General features: G+C 50.4%; 1 protein-coding gene across 2 annotated transcripts; it reads left to right on the top strand.

Moving 5' to 3' along the window:
- Positions 1-8,429: 8,429 nt before the first annotated feature.
- Positions 8,430-22,595, top strand: CYP2S1 (cytochrome P450 family 2 subfamily S member 1). Of its 2 annotated transcripts, XM_070386826.1 has the most exons (9): positions 8,433-8,906; positions 10,197-10,362; positions 12,613-12,762; positions 13,519-13,679; positions 13,822-14,001; positions 16,578-16,719; positions 18,176-18,363; positions 21,043-21,184; positions 21,278-22,595. In XM_070386826.1, exons 1-9 carry the CDS (start codon positions 8,733-8,735, stop codon positions 21,457-21,459), a joined length of 1,485 nt encoding a protein of 494 aa, XP_070242927.1. In that variant the 5' UTR covers positions 8,433-8,732; the 3' UTR covers positions 21,460-22,595. The 2 variants fall into 2 exon arrangements, with proteins under 2 accessions (XP_070242928.1, XP_070242927.1); XM_070386827.1 differs by lacking the exons at positions 21,043-21,184; positions 21,278-22,595 and adding an exon at positions 19,649-20,014 and having other exon boundaries at positions 8,430-8,906.
- Positions 22,596-23,141: the final 546 nt, after the last annotated feature.

Below are 23,141 nucleotides of genomic sequence, written 5' to 3'. Positions count from 1 at the left end.
CAGGAGACCACCCCCCCACACTGAGTCAGAGTTTTTTTTCTTTCCCTAAATAAATACATGGTAAAAATGGTAACATATAATAAAGTGTGTAGATGCACTGAATCATGACAGTTCTTCAAAACCTGTCCTGTCTTGGGAATTCCCTGGTGGTCCAGTGGTTAGGGCTCCATACCTTCACTGCAGGAGGCCCAGGTTCAATCCCTGGTCAGGTACCGAAGATCCCAAATGCCTATGGCACAGCCAGAAAATAATAAAATAAATTGCTTTAAAAACAAAAAAACTCTCCCATCTCTGTATTTGAAATAATTATTTCTAAAACAGAAAAGGGGGACTTCCCTGGTGGTACAGTGGATGGCAGTCCATCTGCCAGTACAGGGACATGGATTTGATCCCTGGTACAGAAGGATTCCACATGCCTCGGAGCAATTGAGTCTGTGCGTGACAACTACTGAGCCGGTGTGTTGCAACTATTGAAGCCCATATGCCTAGAGCCCATGCTTTTTAGCAAGAGAAGCCACTGCGGTAAGAAATCCATGCACCACAACAAACAGAAAACCCTCACATAGCAATGAAGACCCAGTACAAGCAAATAAACAAAAATTTTGAAAAAGGCTCTGAGGAGGAGGGATGGTAACCTTATGTGAAAGTTAGAGAAAAACAAAAACAAAGCATGGAACCAGATAATAATCAGATGCAGTTGTAGATAGAGGGAAGGGAGCAAGAGCCATGGCAGGAAAGACCTACAATTTTCTTTATCTCAGCCCTTGGCTGCCTTCCTGAATGTATGGGGCAGTGCCTTACTTTTATTCCACCCCGCCACCCACCCCACTACAGGGTATGATACATCGAGGGTCTCAGGAAAAGAGAGGATGGGGTAAGAGTGTTACTGAAGCCAACCTGGGTCCACTTACCTACCATGAAGCAAAACCAATCTACTGATACCAGGTTGTTTGAAGAAAAAGTACATCAGGGAGCCAATTGCAGGGATCCAATCAAGGAAATGGGCAGCTCATGCTCAAAAGACCCAGACTCCTGGATGGCTTTCAGGGGAGGACTTTTAAAGGCAACATTTGCGGTGAGGGTTGCAGTGTATGGACTTTCCTCTGATTGGTTGATGGTCAGGTGACAGGGTGATGTTTCTGGAATCTTAATCATCAACCTTCTGGTTCCAGGCAGTCTAGTGTCTACTTGCTTGTGGTCCATGTAGTCACCATCCTCCACCCATGGAGCAGGGGTTGGGGGTTCTTAGCGTCTGCAGAAAACTCAAAGATATGCACAGATCGTTGTACGTATCAGTTGAGGAGGAACCAGGACTCTGTTTTATGGACAGAATCAACAAACCTTTGTTTAAGACATCATTACTTTCCCTGCTCAACTGCTCCTCCTTTGTCTCTGCATCCCCTCACTTCCCTAATTAGTAACTGCTGAAGTCTGTTCTTTGGAACGCCAAGAAGGCCTAAGAGACTAAAGCTTTTTTCTACAAACAAGAAATGGGGGACATAGAAGGGTTTTTATACCCAGGGAGGCCCCACAGTGTCCTGCTCAGTTTCAATCCCCCCTTTCTTCGATACTCCTCAATCTTGACAGGAACAGGAGCCAGACAACAAACGGAATACAGTTTTGAATAGTTAATCATAAACTCAGCAGGTGAATGTGGTTTTAGGGGGACTTGGTTTCAAGAGCATGGGATGAAGTGGTGGATGAGAGAGTAAATGAGTGGATGGATGAGGGATGGGACTGGAGACAGCAGTAGAAAGCCAAAGAATATTGCCGCCTGTGAACTGCGGCATAGTCAAGTTCCTCACGTTACTCGGGCTTCCCTGGTGGCTCAGACAGTAAAGCATCTGCCGCAATGCGGGAGATCCGGGTTCGATCCCTGGGTTGGGAAGATCTCCTGGAGAAGGAAATGGCAACCCACTCCAGTACTCTTGCCTGGAAAATCCCATGGACGAAGGAGCCTGGTAGGCTACAGTCCATGGGGTCGCAAAGAGTCGGACACGATTGAGCGACTTCATTTTGCTTCCTTTCCTCATGTTACTCACAGCCAAGGATGCTCTTAGAATCCAGGGAAACCCTAGGCCCAGTATAGTAGGAAGGAAGCAAGACTCATCTTAAACTTCCCCTTTGCCCAGTTCTGGATGCTGGGTGGGGTAGCTTTGCAGAAGGGAAGGCAAAGAAACTAAGCAGAGCCGGGGAAAGAATATTTGGAGCAAGGAATAAGCCAGAGAGCAGATGGGCCATGGCTCACCGCCAGATAGCAAATCAGGATCTAGAACTGTAAGGCTTGGAGGATCCAAGCAAAATAAAGCCCCAGCAACTTTTGGAACACACCCACCACACAGCCCGCTGGAACCCTGGGGTTGACAACCCCCAGAGCAGTCTCTTAAAATCCATCATAGTAGACTAAATTTAAAGTCAGCCAGTAAGAAATTCCCTGGTGGTCCACTGATTACACCTTGATGCTTTCACTGCCCAGGGCTCCTGGGTTTGATCCCTGGTAAAGGAACTAAGATCCTGCAAGCCGAGATTCCCACAGCACTGCCAAAAAATAAAAATACAAAATTAAGTCACCCAGGGCCCTACCCAACCCAGAGGGTGTCTGGTGGGAAGTAGCTGATATGGGGGAGCACAGGGTCAGCAGTCAGTCACTGAATAAGACATGTGAGCATCTCCTGGTCCAGGGGAAGAGAGATAGGATCTACCACAGATGACCCAGTTATTGAAGAATCTACCCTGGGAATCTCGGAATCTTTGCTCTGTAGACTGAGATTTTGGAAACCTTCATTGCTCTTTAGATGAATTTGAGAGACTAGCAAATCTCTCATTCAAATCACTCATTCAACAAAATAATTATTGAGTACCTACTCTGTGCCAGACACTGGGAACACATCAGTGAACCAGAGAGAAGTTCCTGCCTTCATGGAGAGAATATTCTGGAGGGGGAAGGCAGAATGAAAATGTGAATCAATATATAAGATACTTCAGGAGACTTCCCTGGTGGTCCAGTGGCTAAGACTTCACACTCTGGAGCTGCACTGAGATCCCATGCCATGATCTCAGTTTTCTGAATGTTGAGTTTTAAGCCAACTTTTTCATTCTCCTCTTTGACTTTCATCAAGAGGCTGTTTACTTCTTCACTTTCTGCCATAAGGGTGGTGTCATCTGCATATCTGAGGTTATTGATATTTCTCCCAGCAATCTTGATTCCAGTTTGTGCTTCTTCCAGCCCAGTGTTTCTCATGATGTACTCTGCATATAAGTTAAATAAGGGTGACAATATACAGCAGGGTGACAATATACAGCCTTGACATACTCCTTTTCCTATTTGGAACCAGTCTGTTGTTCCATGTCCAGTTCTAACTGTTGCTTCCTGACCTGCATACAGATTTCTCAAGAGACAAGTCAGGTGGTCTGGAGACCTGGTACAGCCAAATAAATAAATAGTGTTTTTTTGAAACAAAAGATGCTTCCAGGTAGTGATAAAAGGCTGTGAAGACAATTTTGTATATATTTAATAAACACATTTAAAACTGCCTCTATGCCAGGCATTATTATTGTAGGTGCTTAATCGCTCAGTCGTGTCTGACTCTTTGTGACCCCGTGGACTGTAGCCCACCAGGCTCCTCTGTCCATGCAGATTCTCCAGGCAAGAATACTGGAGTGGGTTGCCATGCCCTCCTCCAGGGGATCTTCCGATCTAGAGATCAAACCCCGGTCTCCCCTACTCCTAGCGGATTCTTTACCATCTGAGCCACCAGGAAAGCCCATTTAGAGGCTTAGAAAATATTAATTAATTTCATATTTATTAAGTACCTTATTTTATAAATTACAGGAAGGTCTGGGGTTGAGGACGAAGGGAATTCTGCTTGTGTCATCTATGACAGTCTCTTCCAGAGGGGACTGGCATTTAAGCTGAGAACAGAAGATGAGCCAGTCTCAATCTCTAGGCCAAGCATTTCAGGCAGAGAGTTAATGCAAAGACCCTGAGGCCAGCTTGCTATTTAAAACACTGAAAGAAGGCCAATGCTCAGGATGAGTGGACCATTCTGAGAATAGAACAAAGTGGGCCCAGATGATGTCAAACAGCAGCCAGTGGACAAATCCCCCAAAAGGGCCCCATTGGCCACCACGAGGGACTTGAATTTAACTACCATGGTGGTGGAAAGTCTTGAAATCCTGAAATCTTTAGAATCTTGTGAACTTACCTATAGGAATTTGCAGTTTGAAATCTTTAGAATCTTGTGAACTTACCTATAGGAATTTGTCTTGAAATCTTTAGACTCTTGTGAACTTACCAAGTTCATCTTAAAACGTGGTTAGACTCCTAGACCTCTGCAATCTTGAAATTTCTATTCTAAGCCAGAGCCCTTTCTCTCAAAACATGGCTAGGACTTCCCTGGTGGTCCAATTGTTAAGAACCCACACTTCCACTGTGGGTTCGATCCCTGGTTCTGGGAAAGTTCCACATGGCAAGGTGCAGCAAAAAAAAAGGCCAAAATGTTCTCTACAGTCTCGATTCTAGCCTCTGACACCCAAAGATGTCTTCTGAAACCAGAGAGAGATTAGAAGAGGCTGGCCTACCCTTCGTTACCATGAAGCAGGTGCGAGTCCTTAAGCTTCTCCTTTGCCCTGTTCCAGAGGGTCCTGGGAGGTCCCAAGTCCAACATCTAACCTGCCTGTCCACTTGGCTCTTCTCCTGGGATAGCTAACAGCCATCTCATACTTCTTGGGACCAAAAGAGAATTCCTGATTTCCCCTCCCTCCAGTAAAACTTGCTTCACCAGTTTTCCACCTCTATTTGTCCCCATCTCCTTCCTTACCTCTGTAAAAGGAAAGTGTCATGTTTCCATTTGTTGAGGACAAAAACAAACCGAGATTAGGGAAAGCATTGGTCTCGCTAGAAAATACATTTTTCTGGGTTATCACATTCTGGGGTTGCTCACTGTCTTTGCAATAGACTCTGTCCCCTCTACTGCAACAGTCTTTTGGAATAAAAAGTCTCTCCTTACTCTCCAGAATTGTTAGTACATGACAGAAACAACTTAATTTCCTTCACCTTCAAGCCAAATTTGTCAGGAAACCCTTCTGACTCTACCTCCAAGTATTAATACATTCAAAGTAAATCCATTTCTTTCTTTTCTCATTGGTAGCCACTCTGCTCCCTGCCATTAGCATCACTTGCCTGGACCTTGATTGCACAGGGCTCCCAGCTTTTTCTTCCCCTGCTCCCCCTCCCCAACAGTCCCTTCTTCTAAAGGCAGACAGAAAGATCTTTTGAAATGCAAAAAGAGGGGAATTCCCTAGTGGTTACTACTCTGCACTTTTCACTTCGAGTGGCCTTGCAATGCAAGGGACACCGATTTGATCTCTGATCAGGGAAGAGCCCACTCGCCGCAGAGCAACTAAGCCCGTGTGCCAAACTACAGAGCCAGCACCCTAGAGCCCACGAGCCTCAAATACCAAAGCCTCGGTCTGCAACTACTGAGTCCCGTGCACCCTGGAGCCCTTGCTCTGCAGTAAAAGAAGCCACTGCCATAAGAAGCCCACACACCACAACTAGAGAGAGCTCTCAAAAAGCAACAAAAACTCTCCACAGCCAAAAAGTAAAATAAATACATAAATCTTTTTTAAGAGATAAGAAAAAAATGCAAAGAGAAAATGAATGTTTGAAGGGGTGATGGGAAGAGGCATGGTGGTTTCTGGGATGATGGTAACTCTCTGTATCCCCATAGGATTTTGGGGCCACATGGAGGATGTACTCATGTGTGGAAATTTGTGCATTTCATTGTGTGTAGATTTACCTGGGAAGTGGCAAGGAATGACCTGTAAACCAATATTAACTCTAGCATGCCAGATGCATGCTAGTTATGATATGCATGCGGATGTGTTTAGGAGTGAAGGATACTGGTGTCTGCCACTGTCTTTGAAATGCATAAAAAAAAAAAGATGAATTGATGAGACAAGATGAATAGATACATAACAAAGCAAGGATAGTTAAAGTGTTATCAGTGGAAGCTAGGTGGTGAATATACTGGTGTCTACTGTATGTTTTAAAGTTTCCCTAATAAAACGCTAAATGAAAATGCAAAGCAAACAGAGTAACTTCCTGCTAGACACCCTTCCACTGCTTCCCCTTTCATTAGAAATAAAACACAAAATCTTTTCCGTGATGTCCCTGTCAACCTCAACATCCTCATCCCCTACATTCAATCTGCGATGACACAGACATTTATTGAGCATCTACTCTATGCCAGGGACTGCCCCAGATGCTGGAGTACATCATGGATCTGATACTATAACTGTCTTCTGCCTGGAGGACCCCATTCCCTCGGCTGGCCTCTGAGATTCCTTAAATTGTCTTGATTTGCAAGTTTATTTACACAGGGGTAGGTGCTCTGAGTCTATGGGGTCGCACAGAGTCGGACACGACTGAAGCGACTTAGCAGTAGCAGCAGCAGGTGCTCTGAGAGGGCACGGTTCTCTCTGTTACTCATGGCTGCACCGGCAAAGTCTTATTTACAATTAGACCGCAGTAACAATTAGTCAGAAGAATATTAGCTTTGCATTTGTTTAATATTTGCTATATATGCACCTGGCCCTGTTTTAAGCTATGTACACACATACGTGGTGGCTCAGACAGTAAAGAGTGCGGGACACCCGGCTTCCATCCCTGGGTCCCCTGGAGGATCCCCTGGAGAAGGAAATGGTAACTCACTCCAGTATTCTTGCCTGGAAAATCCCATGGACAGAGGAGCCTTGCAGGCTACAGTCCATGGGGTCACAAAGAGTTGGACACAACTGAGAGACTTCACTTTCCCTTTTTCACACACATCCCTATCTTTTTATTTTCTTTTATGTTTGGCCTCTTATTTGTGAGATCTTATTTCCCGGAACAGGGATTGAACAGGGGCCCTTGGGAGTGAGAGCCCAGAGTCCTCACCACTGGACCACCAGGGAATTCCCACACTTAACCTATTTAATTCTAAAACAGATCCCCATTTTACAGATGAGTTAACAGAGTCACGGAGAAGTTAGGCTGTGAACTCAAGTAGTCTGGCTTTAGACATCATGGTTCTAACCACTGTGCTATACTGTGAAGTGAATGAATAGTTTAGTCAATCATTCAGACTGGCCTGAGTTCAAATTCTAGTTGAGCCCTTTTGTTAGCTGTGTGGCCTAAGGCTCTCTGAACCTAGATTCTTTATTTTTTTTTGTTCGTTCTGTTAACTAATTAATTTTTATTGAAGTACGGTTGATTTACAATGTCGTGTTAATTTCAGGTGTACAGCAGTGATTCCGTTACACATGCCCATTTACATACATATATATGTGTATAATTAATATATGTAGATATACATGTGTCTATATATACACATACATATTTATATATACATTACATATGTATATATAAATACATAATATATATATAGGTACACATGTATATATATATTTCCTTTTTCAGATTCTTCTCCATTATAGTTTATTACAAGATATTGAGTATAGTTCCAGGTGATATACAGTAGGTCCCTGTTGGTTATGTATTTTATATATATGTGTATATATTTATACACATATATATAAATATACTGGAGAAGGCAATGGCACCCCACTCCAGTACTCTTGCCTGGAAAATCCCATGGACCGAGGAGCCTGGTAGGCTGCAGTCCATGGGGTCACTTCCCTAAGAGTCGGACACGACTGAGCGACTTCACTTTCACTTTTCTCTTTTCATGCACTGGAGAAGGAAATGGCAACCCACTCCAGTATTCTTGCCTGGAGAATCCCAGGGACGACGGAGCCTGGTGGGCTGCCCTCTATGGGGTCGCACAGAGTCCGACAGGACTGAAGCAACTTAGCAGTAGCAGCAGCAGGTGCTCTGAGAGGGCAAGGTTCTCTCTGTTACTCATGGCTGCACCGGCAAAGTCTTATTTACAATTAGACCTCAGTAACAGTCAGGGAAGCCCAAATATATATGTACATGTGTATATATATATTTTTTCCTTTTTCAGATTCCTTTCCATTCAGTTCAGTTCAGTTCAGTCACTCAGTCGTGTCCGACTCTTTGCGACCCCATGAATTGCAGCACGCCAGGCCTCCCTGTCCATCACCAACTCCCGGAGTTTACTCAAACTCACGTCCATCGAGTCGGTGATGCCATCCATTACAGGTTATTAAAAGACACTGAGCATAGTTCCCTGTGCTATACAGTAGGTCCTTGTTGGTTATGTATTTTATGTATTGTTAAATGTCCCGTCCCCTCCTCCTAGTTCATGGTGAAGATGTAAGATGCTGGAGGAAACCGGCTCAGAATCACCACACAAGCCCGCACACGAGCACACACACGCAGATAGCAGTGAGGAAGGAGGTAGGGCAGGGTCGCCGCCAGGCACTAGGGTGTGGCCTCCGGGAGGCGGCCAAAGTCTCCGGCTTGCAGGTTCCTCCCGTGGGTCCACGCCCTACCTGGGGAGCGGGGAGCGGTCTCCGCCCCCTCGAACCTGGGGGACCTAGAACCGTTGGGGAGTGTGTCCCCGACATCAGGCGGCGGTGGTCGTCTGGGAGAAAGAAATCCGGCGGCGGGGAGAGAATCCCGCCCGCACGCAACGGGAGAGGCTCCGGTCCCGCCTCCCTCGGCAGGATTCCGGCGGGGAGGGAGGGAGCCGCCCCGCCCCCGCCCCCGACGAGCCGGGCCACGTGGGGCGTCTGAGAACCGGAGAAGCCGCAGACCTGCAGAGATGGAGGCGGCGGGCACCTGGGCGCTGCTGCTGCTGCTTCTCCTCCTGGTGGTGACGCTGGTGCTGCCTGCGACCTGGGACCGAGGCCACCTGCCCCCGGGGCCCACGCCGCTGCCGCTGCTGGGCAACCTCCTGCAGCTCCGGCCCGGGGCGCTCTACCTGGGGCTCCTGCGGGTGAGCGGCCGCGCGACGTCCCGGCTAGAGGAGAGCGGGTGGGAGGGGTGCCAGGGCCAAGAGACGCGAGGGGACCCCAAACCGGGAGACCACGCAGAGAGGCCCTTGAGTATCCTAGAAGATGCAGGCGAAGGGGCTACGGATGCCCCGGGATGGGGTGAGAGTAAGGGTCCCGGGCTGAGATAGTTGAAGGAGTGATGGTGAGAAAGGAGCCTAAGGTGGGGATGGCACCAGGAGAGGCAGAGAATCCTGGAGAGAGTGTGAGGGGTCGGAAGCAGGATCCAGAGTAGCAGGGGTCCCGGGTTAGAGAGACTGGGAGAATCCTAGGAAGGTTGGAGCGGGGTGCAGGGAACCGGAGCTGAGACAAGAGACCTCAAGCAGAAGAGACCGTGGTGGCTTGTCCCACTGGGAGAGGTATCGGGGAGATACAGGTGAGTCTCCTGAGGAGGGAGCAGAGAGTGAAAAGAAGGTGTGCCACCCCACCCCACCCCACCTCCCACCCCCCCCACCCCCCCCCCCCGCCCCTCACGCGGGGGAGTTGGAGGCTGGAGGATTCCAGGAATCTGTCTGCCCAGACTGATGGGGATACGGGCTGGAGGCTGGTGGCGGGGAGGCGGGGGGGGGCGGGGGGGTGGGGAGAATACGTGGAACTCAGCTAGGAGGGAACTGGAAGCTCCTGGGAAGGAGAAAGTGGGGGAGAGAAAGAAGGCTGGGGTGGCCCCAACCTTTTCAGGGTCGGGGGGAAGAGAGGAAAGGCCAGAGGTTCCCCATTCTGGGGTCCTCCTTACAAGGCAAGGCCGGTAAAGGTCTTGTTTGAAAAGAGATAGTGCTGGTGCTTGGTGATATCTGCTCCCAGAATTTGAGTATTTAGCAGTGACTCAAAGTTTAGTATTTAGTCAGTTTTTTGGGGGGAGTGGGGATTAAGGAAGCCCACCATTATCATCCATGCCCATTTTTGCCGCTATATGTCTGAGTTGTGGGAGTAATGGTGGGTCTTGGGTCATCCTGGCATCAGAAGTTAGGGCTCTGCAGGGTAAGGGGATGGGGACCAGAGAGTGTGTTGGGTGATGGAGTTTGGGGATGGAGAGCTTTTGGGGGCAGGGGGCTGGGAGCCTGGTACAAAACAAGAACTGAATCTCCCAAAGGCACTATTTCCATTTGGGGTGAGGCAGAAGCAGAAGGGGTTCCTCTTAGGTGGTTCATCCAGAGACAAGGGGTCGCGATGGAGACAGACTTTGAGAGGCAGCAGCCTGCCCCGCATCACTCACGCTCCTCGCTCCCTGCTCCCAGCTGAGTAAGAAGTACGGACCAGTGTTCACCGTGTACCTGGGACCCTGGCGGCGCGTGGTGGTCCTGGTTGGGCATGAGGCTGTGCAGGAGGCCCTGGGAGGTCAGGCCGAGGAGTTCAGCGGGCGGGGGACGGTGGCAACGCTGGACGGGACCTTTGATAGCCACGGTGAGTCACAAGGGGAGCTAGAGGCTGCTGGGTCCCTTCACTCAGAGCCTGCCACCATTTATTGGCCTGTGGCCTTCTGTGCGTGGTTCAGGGTCTCTGGGCCTGTTTCCTCATTTGTAAAATGGAATGATAACAGTGCCTATTACCTATTACTGAAGGTTGCTCAAAGTCAGCACTCAGTTATCTGGTTGTAGTAGAGTTATTGCTGCTCCAGGGGAAGCCGCAGGGTTGGGAGGAAAAGGGAGAGCGTTTGAGACACTGGGAATTAGTGGGCAAACTCTCAAAATGTACAAACGAGTCTCTGTGTTAAGATTGAAAGCAGGAGGCCAGTGCTGGGTGCTCCAGGGAACATAGCAGTGAATAAACAGCCTCGGCCCTGCTTTCCCAGAGCGCACAGGTCAGGAGGAGACAGACTTGTCACTAGATAGTGACAGTCCAGAAAGATCAGGGCTGGCCTGCAGGAAGCCCTGGGACTGGTGGAATCGGAGGAGGCACCTGGCCCAGCCTGTCCAGGAGGTCTTCCTGAAAGATGGGGAGGCTGAGCTGAGACTCAGGGTTAGGGGAACAGTGTTTCAGGCAGAGAGACCAGCACCTACAAAAGCACGAAGGTGAGATGAGCATGCATTCATCGACTGACAACTTTTCATTACACCTGGCTGGGTACTGGGAACACAGCAGTAACAAATGTAATGACATGTTTTACTGTGGAAGTGATGAGCTGTGTGAGAAGACAATGGAGGGAGAGACTAGATTTCTAAAGCCAGGTGGTGCTAGTGGTAAAGAACCCCCCTGCCAATACAGGAGACGCCAGAGACTCAGGTTCGATTCCTGGGTTGGGAAGATCCCCTGGCGGAGGAAATGACAAGCCAGTATTCTTGTCTGGAAAATTTCATGGACAGAGGAGCCTGAAGGGCTACAGTCCATGGGGTTGCAAAGAGTCAAACATGACTGAGTATGCATGCACAGTCCTGAAAGCAGAACAGAGTGGACCTTTACTGGCCACAGGAGCAGAGGGAGTTGAGGGGAGAATGGAAGGAATCAGGGAAGGCTTCCTAGAGCAGGTGACATTTAAGCTGAGACCTCAAGGCTGAGTGGAGTTAGTTCAGTGAGGAGGAAGAGGTGAGTGGTCCAGGCAGAGGAAACAGCAGGGGCAGAGGCAGAGGGGACATGCTGACACCTTTGAGGAAGTGAGAAAAGGCCAGTGTGGGTGTATGAGGAACAAAGCTGGAGACATCTGCGGAGCCTGATCATGCAGAGCCTGAGTCAAGCCAGACTTTGGGTTTTCCTGGAAAAGAACAGAGTCAGAGTCAGAAAGGTCCTCTGGTTCCTGTGTGGGAGTCCAGAGAGGGGCTTGGGCTGGACCAGGGCTGGGGTCGTGGAGTGGGGAGGGGAGGTGGTCGGGAAAGAAATGCAGGACTCTGGGCAGGGAATGGGACGCTCGGTGGCTGAGCCAAGGAGAGATGCTGAGGCCAGTGTGGGGCCCAGTGGAGGGATGGATGGGCAGGGGACATCCAGAAGGAGGCATCCAGGAGGCCACTGTAGGCTGGCATTCTACAAGTGGAAACAGCTCAGAACAGGGAAGGGTCTGTCCAGAGCAAGTCTCTTGGATAAAAACGAAAACAGTGCAATTCCTTCCTCCTCCTTCCCTGGACCCAATGCCCATGCATGCATGCTAAGTCACTTCAGTGATGTCCGACTCTTTGGAACCCTATAGACTGTAGCCCGCCAGGCTCCTCTGTCCTCTGTCCATGGGATTCTCCAGCAAATAATACTAGAGTGGATTGCCATTTCCTTCTCCAAGGGATCTTCCCAACCCAGGGATCGAACCCGCCTCTCTTATATGTCCTGGATTGGCAGACAGGTTCTTTACCGCTTGGGCCAGCTGAGAAGACCTGCATAAATGTTAAGATAGATAGATAGAAGGGTGGGAGGGAGGGAGAAAGAGGAAGAGGAAGGAAGGATAAATGGATGGGTGGGTGAATAGAGGAATAAAAAGATGGATAGAGAGAAGAAAGGAAGACATCTTCATTCACCTTGGTGAATTATCCGGAGTCTGGATAATCCCCGTTAATGACTCCCCAGGAGGTCAGCCTCTGATGCAAGGTTTGGCACTGACGGAGCACCTCCTGAGTCCTCCTCCCTGGACTAGGCTCATATGGACTCAGGACAGGGCACCTCCCTGGGAGGAAGGGAGGAGTCCTGGGGATCAGGGGGAGGGCCAGTCCCTCCTGAGCCTAGCCGTCTGTGCAGGGGTGTTCTTCTCCAACGGGGAGCGATGGAGGCAGCTGAGGAAGTTCACCACAGTGGCCCTGCGGGACCTAGGCATGGGGAAGCGAGAAGGCGAGGAGCTGATCCAGGCGGAGGCCCGATGTCTGGTGGAGGCGCTGCAGGGGACAAAAGGTCAGCAGGGCGGCCGACTGTGGCAGGAACTTCTTCCCTGAGGGCCAGGCTGGGCGATCTGTTTACTCCGCCTCTGTCTTCCTCCACCTTTCATCCGCCCTGCTATCTCCCTGAGGGCCCGTGTCCCTGGCACTGCCACGTCACTCTTTCTGCCTCTTCTTTTTCTCTGTGTGTGCTCAGTCATGTCAGACTCTTTGTGACCCTGTGGACTATAGCCCGCCAAGCTCCTCCATCCATGGGATTCTCCAGGCAAGAATACTGGAGCAGGTTGTCACATCCTCCTCTAATAGATCTTCCCGACCCAGGGATTAAACCTGCATCTCCTTCATCTCCCGCCCTGGAAGGTGGAATCTTTACCACTGGGCCACCTTTCTCTATTTTTCTGTTATTCTCTCCTGTAAGTCTATCTCTCACTCTCTCTCTCTTTTTCCCCCTGGCCAAGCCAAGCCAAGTGGCATGTGGGATCTAGTTCTCTGATCACCCCTGCAGTGAGAGTGCAGAATCTTCGCCACTGGACCCCCAGGGAATACCCCATGTCCAGCTCTCCTTCCCAGTCTGTCTCTCTCAGTATCTCTCTTTCACTGACTCTGTCTCCCTATCTCTCTCTATCTCAATCTGCTGTCTCTGTCTCCCTCTGTGCCTGTCTCTTTCCGGTGCTGTTGAGCCCCTATTCCATCTTTGTGGACCAGCTCTGCCCAAGTCAGTTCTGCTCTGCCTGTCTCCATCACAGCCTCCCCGCTGTCCCCCCCTCCCCAGGACGGCCGTTTGACCCCTCCCTGCTGCTGGCCCAGGCCACCTGCAACATCATCTGCTCCCTAGTCTTCGACCTCCGCCTCCCCTACGACAATGAGGAGTTCCAGGCTGTGGTCCGGGCGGCTGGTGGCATCGCCGTGGGGGTCAGCTCCCCGTGGGGCCAGGTAAGTGGCTGGGACCCCTCTCTGGCCACCTTCCCCAAAGGCTCCTGCCCGCCTCTTCCAGGTAACCCCAGAGCGCCCTGTCCACCTGCCCCTCCACCCTGGTGCAGGGCCCCCATGGAAACAGCTGTTGTTCTCCCCACAGACCTACGAGATGTTCTCCCGGTTCCTACAGCGCCTCCCGGGCCCCCACACGCAGCTCCTCGGCCACTTGGGCACCGTGGCCGCCTTCGCCGCCCAGCAGGTGTGGCAGCACAAGGGGAGCCTGGGCACCTCAGGCCCCGTGCACGATCTCGTGGATGCCTTCCTGCTGAAGATGGCAAAGGTGGGGAAGGTTAGGGTTGGGGGGCCTCCTGGCCGGCCCCATCCGGGTGGTGCAGCTGGGACGCTCTGTCACCCTCCCTCTTTCTCTCTGCACGTCCCTCTGTGAATGCAGGTCTGAGTCCCTTGCATCTTCTGCCTCCAACCTCAGCTCCCTGCCCAGGCCTCAAGCCCCTTGACCTGCTGCTGTCAACCCTGACCGTCACTTCCCCACACCCACACAGGACAGTTCCTATCAATTACAATGGTTTACTTACGAAACCTTGCAATAGAAAATTACACTAAGAAAGTCCTCTTTATTAATTGAGAACAACCAGCATATGAGAAAATTCGCAGTACGATGACCCCTGTGAAATAACTAGTTTTTAATTGTACACACTTTGCAATTAGGGGAGATATTCAGGGCCACAGTCTTTGAATACATGCAGCCACCCTGTTCATGGAGAGAGAGGAATTTTTTTCTTAACTCTGTGGCATTCTGTATATACAATCTGTACTTCTTTTTTTTTTTTTTTTCTGTATACCATGCCACTCTGTATACAATCTGTTTGTTCTGATCTTAGTTCCCAATCTGGGATTGAACCATTCTGTATACAATCCTCAGCAATGAAAGTATGGAGCCCTAACCACTGAACTGCCAGGGAATTCCCATTTCCTTTCATTTTTTGAATTAAAAAGATTTAATTATATTTGAGATGAACAGATATTACTGTATATAAAATAGATAAACAGATAGATAAACTGTATAGTACAGGGAAGTATATTTAATGTCTTGTAATAACCTATAATGGAAGAGTTTGAAAAAGAATGTATATAGTATGATTATATACATTCTGTATACAATCTGTATACAATCTGTATACATTCTGTATACATTCTGTATACATTCTGTATACAATCTGTATACATTCTGTATACATTCTGTATACAATCTGTATACAATCTGTATACATTCTGTATACAATCTGTATACAATCTGTATACAATCTGTATACAATCTGTATACAATCTGTATACATTCTGTATACATTCTGTATACAATCTGTATACAATCTGTATACATTCTGTATACAATCTGTATACATTCTGTATACAATCTGTATAACTCTGCTGTAGACTGGAAACATCATAAGTCAACCAGACTTCTGTAAAAAACTAAAATGTAAAAATTTTGGAAGTTCTCTGGTGGTCCAGTTGTTGGGACTCCATGCTTTTGCTGCCTAGGTTCGATTCCTGGTCAGGGAACTAGGAGCCCACAGACTGTGTGGCATGATCAAAAAAAAAAAATGAAGTATACAGTTTAGTAGTGTTAGATATTACGTCATCACCACCCATCGCCAAAACTCTTTTCAGCCAGCAAAACTGAAATTCTGTACTCATTAAAAGACAGCTCCCCCTTCTTCCCTCCTCCAGCCCCCAGCCATCCCCTTCTACATTTTTTCTCTATGAATTTGACTACTCTAGGCACCTCATGTGTGTGTGTTAGTAGCTAAATTGTGTCCGAATCTTTGTGATCCTATGGATTATAGCCTGTAGGGCTCCTCTGTCCATGCAGTTCTCCAGACAAAAATACGGGAGTGGGTAGCCATTCCCTTCTCCAGGGGAGCTTCCTGACCCGGGAATCGGACCCAGGTCTCCCACAGCAGGCGGATGCTTCACCATCTGAGCCACCAGCATTTGTCTTTTTGTGGCTTATCTCACTTAATGTCCTCAGGATTCATTATCCTCGTGACAAGATTTCCCTCCTTATTAAGGCTGAATTGTATAAATATAGCACATTTTCTTTATCCATTCATCCATCGGTGGACACTTGGATTACTTCCACCTTTTGGCTAATGTGAATAATGCTGTGATGAACATGGGGTGTGCAAATGTCCTTCGAGATCCTGCTTTCTATTTATTTTCTTGCTTTCTACTCTTTTGAATAAATCCCCAGAAATGGAATTGCTAGATCACATGGTAATCCTGTTTGTAGCTTTGGAGGTACAGCAGTCTATACCATTTACCATAATAGCTGCACCCTGCTTTTTTTTTTTTTTTTGGCTGCACTGGGTCTTCATTGCTGCGCTTGAGCTTTCTCTAGTTGCGGTGAGCAGGGGCTACTTTTCTTTGTGGAGCACGGGCTTCTCACTGCGGTGGCTTCTCTCGGTGCAGAGCATGGGCTTTAGGAGTGTGGGCTCTGTAGTTGTGGTGCACAGGCTTAGTCGCTCTGCAGCATGTGGGATCTTCCCGGACCCATGTTCACTGAGTTGGCAGTCAGGTTCTTAACCACGGGGCCACCAGGGAAGTCCCTGCTGCACCCTTTCATATGTCCCCTTGGTGATAGGGGTTCCGGTTTCTCCACATCCTCATCAACACTTGTCATTTTCTGTTTGGGTTTTTTTAATCATAGCCACTCTTTCATTTTTAAACCATTTCAAGCCAACAGAAGTAATGTCAAGACCCGACTTTCCCATACATTTTATTTAAAATCCCTGACAAAGCTTTTCACTTGCGGCCTTATGCCCTACACGTGACTGTGCTGGGTCTCTTCTGCCTGCATCCCGTGTTGTCTGAGTCCCTCTGCTTGGTTTCTCCTAGGAGAAGCAAGACCCAAACACAGAATTCACCGCCAAGAACCTCCTGATGACGGTCGTGTATCTGCTGTTTGCCGGGACAGTGACGGTCAGCACCACGATTCGCTTCACCCTGCTGCTCCTGCTGAAATACCCTCAGGTCCAAGGTAGGAGCCTTCTCCACCAGCCAGGCCCCGGGAACAGGAGGGAGGGCTCGAGAAGAAGAATGTTCAGGAGAGTGGGCAGTCTGAGCCAGAGCATGGAGCCGAGAATGAGCCCGGACATCCAGGGTGTCTGAGGAGCGGGAAGTTTGGGGACTGCCGCTGCAGCCCGAGGCACAGTGAAATGAGAAAGGAGGCAAGAGATGTCTCCGGCCTTGCTGCCTTGGTAGTACATTGTACGCCTAACCCTGAGCAGTGGGGAGCCATGAAGGGCTGTTGAGCAGGGGAGGGCAAGGTCAAATTAGCATTTTAGAAAAATGTTTTGGTCTGTAGGTTGTAGAGTATGAAAGAGGATGCCAGGAGGTCAGGGTGGAGCCAGGGCAGGGACCTGGGTGGGAGAGAACAGGGCTGTGCCAGGCTGTGAAGAGGGAAGAGGGGGCCTGGTAGGCAGGTGGTAGAGGATGACAAGGGAGGGAGGTGTCCAGGGACAGGCCCAGGGCTCTGGCCAGGGGATGGGGGAGCCGTGAGGCCACCCTGAGATGGGGGCAGAGGGATGAGGAGCTATTTCAGGGGAGACGCTGAGGCCGTGCGTGCGTGCTCAATTGCTCAGTCGTGCCCAACTCTTTGCAGACTGTAGCCCGCCAGGCTCCTCTGTCCATGGAATTTCCCAGGGAAGAATACTGGGGCAGGATGCCATTCTTCTTCCAGGGGATCTTTCCAGCACAGGGGTCGAACTTGAGCCTCCTACGTTGGCAGGCAGGTTCTTTACCACCGAGCCACTGGGGAAGCCCCATTTGGAGACAGTTTGAGTGTGAGCAGCCTGGGACCACCAGGGGGAGGCATCCAACCCGGGTCAGAACTGAAGATAAAAAACAAACTGGGGTTATCAGAGCACAGGCAAGACCTGAAGCTGTGTTAGTGAGGGAGGGCAAGGAATGTGCCCCAAGGCACTGCAGCATTTCAGGGGGAGGCCACTCCATCAAATGCCATCGAGCGAGTGGGATGGGATGACAGGGAAGCTGGGACCTGGTGGCCTCGGTGGTCAGCTGCGATTTCAGCTCACCAGGCCTCAGTGTCCTTATCTGGGAAATGGGGCTACGTAATGGCTCCCCCACCACCACAGGATTGCTGTGGGAATTGGAAGAAAAGAGACGTGATGCCCAGCACACGGGATGTCTGGGCTGTGGAGGGCCAGAGGACTCTCCCTCCCTGCCCGCCAGCCTCACCCCTAACCATAACTGATCAAGAAGATGGGAGTTCCCTGGTGGTCCAGCAGTTAGGAGGCCACGCTTTCACTGCCAAGGGCTTGGGTCCGATCCCTGGTCAGGAAACTAAGATTTGGGCAGCACAGCTAAATAAATAAATAAAAGTTTTAAGAAGAAGAAGAAGGTGAGATGTCCAAGGGGAGATCACAGGACCCGGCCCAGCCTTTGACCTCCAATTTTCCTCTTCTTGCGTGCAGAGCGTGTGCAGGAGGAGCTGACGCGAGAGCTGGGGGCCGGCCAGAGGCCAAGCCTGGGGGACCGAGCCCGCCTCCCCTACACGGATGCAGTTCTGCATGAGGCGCAGCGGCTGCTGGCGCTGGTACCCATGGGAATACCCCGAGCCCTCACCAAGACCACCCGCTTCCGGGGGTACACCCTGCCACAGGTAGGTTTTCCCATCAGCCAGACGCAGCGGCTATCTCTCCCCTGAGCCTTGGGTCCGAGCCGCTCGCTGTCTTTGTTTCTGGATCTTGGTCTGGTTTTCTGTGTCTTCGTCTTCCTCCTCTCTGTCTCTCCTCTCTGGATGACATCTTCCTCTCTTTTTCTGTCCTTGTCTCTGCACCTCTGTTGCCTTCTGTGTACATCTTCTCTTGCATTTTGACGCCCTCTCTGAGCTTGTTTGCCCATGTGTCCAATGGATCCTAATTCTTTGTTGTTCAGTCGCTAAGTGGAGTCTGACTCTTTGCGACCCCACAAACTGCAGCCCACCAGGCTTCTCTGTGCCCCGCTATTCTGCCTCCTTCCAGTTGTGGCTGAGACAAGCAGATAAGGTGACAGGCAGGGAAGCAAGTTGAGAACTGAGGGCCAACGGAGGCCTCTCCCCTCCACCCTCCCCATTCCCCTCCTCGCTGCAAAGGCAATCAGGCTCTCCTTCCCTCCACACCTACACACTTAGTTCCTGCCCCTTCATTTGAGAACAACTCACAGCTAGCGCCACCAGGGGGCGACATCTCCCTGGAAACCGCAAGTGCCTTTCTGGCAAGCTGCTCCTTGAGTTCGTTGTAGAATCCAACTCAAAGCAGTTAGAATCCAGTCCTGCTGTTTTCTAGCTGAGACATGGAGCAAATCACTTCGCCCTCCATCTACTTCTCTGCTAAATCGGAAACAATAATATTATCAATTTGAAATTGTAAGGAATCTGTGACATGACGCTTGTGAAACACCAAATGAGAGACTTCCCCAGTGGTTCAGTGGTTAAGACCCCCAAACTTCCAATGCAGGGGGCACAGGTTCAATCCCTGGTAGGGGAAGTAAGGTCCCACATGCCATGTGGCGTGGCCAAAAAGAAAAACTCCAAAACACCAAATGAGATGTGCAGGAAGTGGGGCTCCTACGTACCCCACAGCAGCAACTATTACCAAAGCAACGACCATTGCAACTACAATAACTACGATAATGGCAACAGCAGTTACAGGCATCAGTGATCGAGGACCTGCTGTGTGCCAGATATTATTCTAAACGCTTTGCACGTATTACCTTATTTAACCTTCGGAGCAACACTATAGCTTTATCATGCCCACTTTACAGATGCGGAAACTGAGCCCTGAGAGGTTAGATTTGCCAAGCTCACCCAGCCTGTGAGCAATAGGGTAGGATTTAAGCCCAGAGCCTATGCTTTAACCATTGCTATCTGTCTTTCTCTTCTTTTTTTTAATCTCTTTTCTGAACAGCGACAGTATGACCTTCTCCTCAGTGCTCACTCAACCTTCCCAATTCAGAGCCCCAGTAGCCAGTATCCTTAATAAAGGAGGTCCCTCACCCTCTCCTCAGATTCCCAACCTTCGTTCACCCTCCACCATAGTCTTGGGAACACGGGGACTCTGATCTCAGCTGAAGGGGCTGCCCGTCTCCCCAAATCCGAGCAGGGGGATGCCTTCATGGACAGCCCTCACTCACCCACCTTTCACCTTCAGAAAACCATAGTGGCAGAAAGCTGGACTCTGAGCTAAGTGGCTTAGGATAGCCACAGCTTAATCACAGTGTACCCTCAAGGTATAATAACAAATGTAAAAATAATAAACTCTGCCAAAGCCATGTCCAGATGTTTGCCTCAAGCAAGTTGCTTAAGATCTCTGAGCCTTTGTTTTCCCATCTTTTTTTTTTTTTGGCTGCGCAACTTGCAACTATTAATAGCTCCCTGACCAAGGATCAAACCTATGTCCCCTGCAGTTGAAGCACAGAGTCCTAACCATTGGACTGCCAGGGAAGTCCCCCATCTTTAAAATAGGGATCATATTAATAACTGTTCCCTGGACTTGTTAAATGAAGAAGGAAATGGCAACCCACTCCAGTACTCTTTCCGGGAAAATCCCATGGACAGAGGAGCCTGGCGGGCTATAGTCCCTGGGGTCGCAAAGAGTCAGATACGCCTGAGCACTCACACATACCTGCAGACTTGTTAAAAAGATTTAGTGAGTTTGTGTATCTTTGTGAGTAAGTATAATATGTGTATATAGTATATACAAGGTAATATATGTAATACTTAATAAGATGCCTGATCCATAAAAGTACTCAGTAAACATGATGCTGCTATGTTTTGTGAGTCAGTTTCCCCAGACTCCAGACTGCTGTGTTCTGCCCTCAGGAACTGAAAACCTGGGGGGTGAGAGATATTTGTAGTTTGGGGTGTTTTTTATATTTTTTTATGTCCCCACTGTTTTCCAAGAGCTTAGGGGCCAGAATTTTGGAGGGAGGGCGGGGTTAGGGGGCGCTGTACTGGGTCTTCGTTACGGCGTATAGGCTTCTCTAGTTGCCCCTCGGCATGCAGGATCTTCGTTCCCCAACAAATGTCCCCTGCGTTGGAAGGCAGATTCTTAGCCACTGGGCCACCAGGGGAGTCTGGATATTTGTAGCTTTGTTATGACCTCCCCTGGTGGCTCAGATGGTAAAGAATCTGCCTGCAGTGCGGGAAATCCCTGGGTCAGGAAGATTCCCTTGGAGTAGGAAACGGCAACCCACTCCAGTATTCTTGCCTGGAGAACGCCATGGACGGAGGAGCCTGGCGGGCTACAGTCTATGGGGTCGCAAAGAGTCGGACATGGCTGAGCGACTACCACCACCATAGGGCACAGAGGTCTTCCCCCTTCTTGGCTCCATCCTGCATGACCCCGCTGTCTTCGAAGAGCCCAAGGAGTTCAACCCAGGCCGATTCCTGGACGCGGATGGGAAGTTCAAGAAGCACGAGGCGTTCCTGCCCTTCTCCTTAGGTATCTTTTGGGGCCGCCCCTGCCCACTCACAGGTCCCCCTGTGCCTGGCAGGGAGAGCGGCTGGCCTAGCGCCACCTCTCTCTTCCCTCCAGGTAAGCGTGTCTGCCTCGGGGAGGGCCTGGCTCGGACCGAACTCTTCCTCCTGTTCACCGCCATCCTGCAGGCCTTCTCACTGGAGGGCCCGTGCCCGCTGGGCGCCCTGAGCCTCCAGCCGGCCATCAGTGGCCTTTTCAACATCCCCCAAGCCTTCCAGCTGCAATTCCGGCCCCGCTGACCTCCACCCCACCCCTACCTGCTGTGTGGACCGGATGACAGAGGGAGCCTTGGGAGGGTGGCAGCCTCGACGGTGGGCATGGACACGGCTGTGTCTCCAGAGCCAAATGTCTACACCACAGGCAGCCTCATTCACACCCGTGTAGGTGTATATTCACACACGTATGTTCAGCCTCCACATCCGCAGGGTCATCAGCACCCAGACACACCCACAAGAACCATAAGGCAACTGCACCACACTGCTTTCTAAAGACAGAAATTCAGCCCATCTGAAATCACGACCACATACCCAGATAACCCACCGACTCAACACACAGCACAACCACCCTGGACTCAGCCCACACGTGGGCATTCAGCTGCTGCCTTTACAACTCACGGAAATGGCCACAGTGTTTGTGGCCCTCATGCCCTCTGAGCACATCAAATTTACCGGTGCCACCGTCTCTGGGAGCCTGGAGCAGAGACCCCAGGCTGGGTCATATCACCACACACATGTCCTCAGAGAGGTATGTCCCTTGGTGACCCTACCGCTATCTAGGCATAAGACTGTCGCCATCCACAGGCCCCCAACCCTCGAAGGACACAGCCAGCCCACGTGTGTGTGACACGAGCCTGACTGCTGGATATCTCCCTGCTAAGACACAACACAGCCTCGGGGGCTGCAGTTGCAGCCTCCTCTGCACCTTCAGCCAAGGGCATCCCCTTTGCAGGTACCCTGATCCTAAGAAGCCCCCAAATACAGACACAACCCAGTGTGCAATTGTGCACACAAGCCTGGAGACCAGGTAAAGTTGGACACACGTGGACCCCCAGGCCAGGGTAGCGCACACGCGCGCGCGCGCACACACACACACACATGCCAGCTTATATCAGGGATTGAACCCATGTCTCTTATGTCTCCTGCATGGGCAGGCACATTCTTTGCCACTGCGCCTCCAGGGAAGGCCTAGCTAGCCTCCCCTGCTCGCCTCCCCGCCCCCACCAGCACACACACTGACCCACCGCCCTGACTCTGCGTCACAGTCCCAGCTAGACCCCATGGAAGGAGCCAGATTCCAGTTCCCCGTGTCAGGGAAGAGGCCAGGTCTGACGTCCTTGCCACTTGGAAGGTCCCCGTTTTGCAATAAAAGTTTGTTTCTGGCCCCGGGGCTGGGCCTAGTCTGAGTGTGACAGTGTCCATTATTGTGAGTAAGGGGTGGGGACGGGGGTCCACCCCTCCCTCGAGGCTAGGCGGGAACTGAAAAACATGGCCCCCGCCTACCCTGGCTGTTGACATCAGTAGCAGATGTGGAGGTGGGGGGGAGGGGAGCTGTCCTAGGCCTCACTTCCGGTGAGGCTGGCGGGGGGAGGGGCAGGACTGGGGGGCGGGGGCTTGGGGCGGTGGGGGGACCTCAGTTTGGGACAGCCCGAAGGTGACCGCCCAGCACCCTGGGCACCCTCCCAAAATGAAAGCAGATGCTGAAACACAAACCCTACCCTTCAGTCTGGCCTCTCCTGCCACCCCTTCCCTCCCTTCTCTTCACAAGGGAGCCAGAAGCATCTTTTTATTTGTCAACTATCTAGTAAGGAAGTTTTCAAATATACAGTAGTAGAGAGAATAGGACAGTGGGCCCATGACCCGGCCTCAACTTTCTGCTAATTTTATTTCTCTTACGATGATTTTAAAGCCAATCTCAGAAAATG

This window comes from Bos mutus, chromosome 18 (assembly GCF_027580195.1).
Source record: "Bos mutus isolate GX-2022 chromosome 18, NWIPB_WYAK_1.1, whole genome shotgun sequence".
NCBI classification, from domain to species: Eukaryota; Metazoa; Chordata; class Mammalia; order Artiodactyla; family Bovidae; genus Bos; species Bos mutus.
The sequence above is the reverse complement of the archived record's forward strand: the minus strand, read 5'-3'. Positions and strand labels throughout refer to the sequence as shown.

Bases quoted from the DNA above. Each gene is read 5' to 3' on its own strand.
- CYP2S1 (XM_070386826.1), top strand. From the start codon at position 8,733: ATGGAGGCGGCGGGCACCTGGGCGCTGCTGCTGCTGCTTCTCCTCCTG. The intron at 12,763-13,518 runs GTCAGCAGGGCG...CCCCCTCCCCAG, and splicing joins GGCGCTGCAGGGGACAAAAG to GACGGCCGTTTGACCCCTCC. The intron at 14,002-16,577 runs GTGGGGAAGGTT...GGTTTCTCCTAG, and splicing joins TCCTGCTGAAGATGGCAAAG to GAGAAGCAAGACCCAAACAC.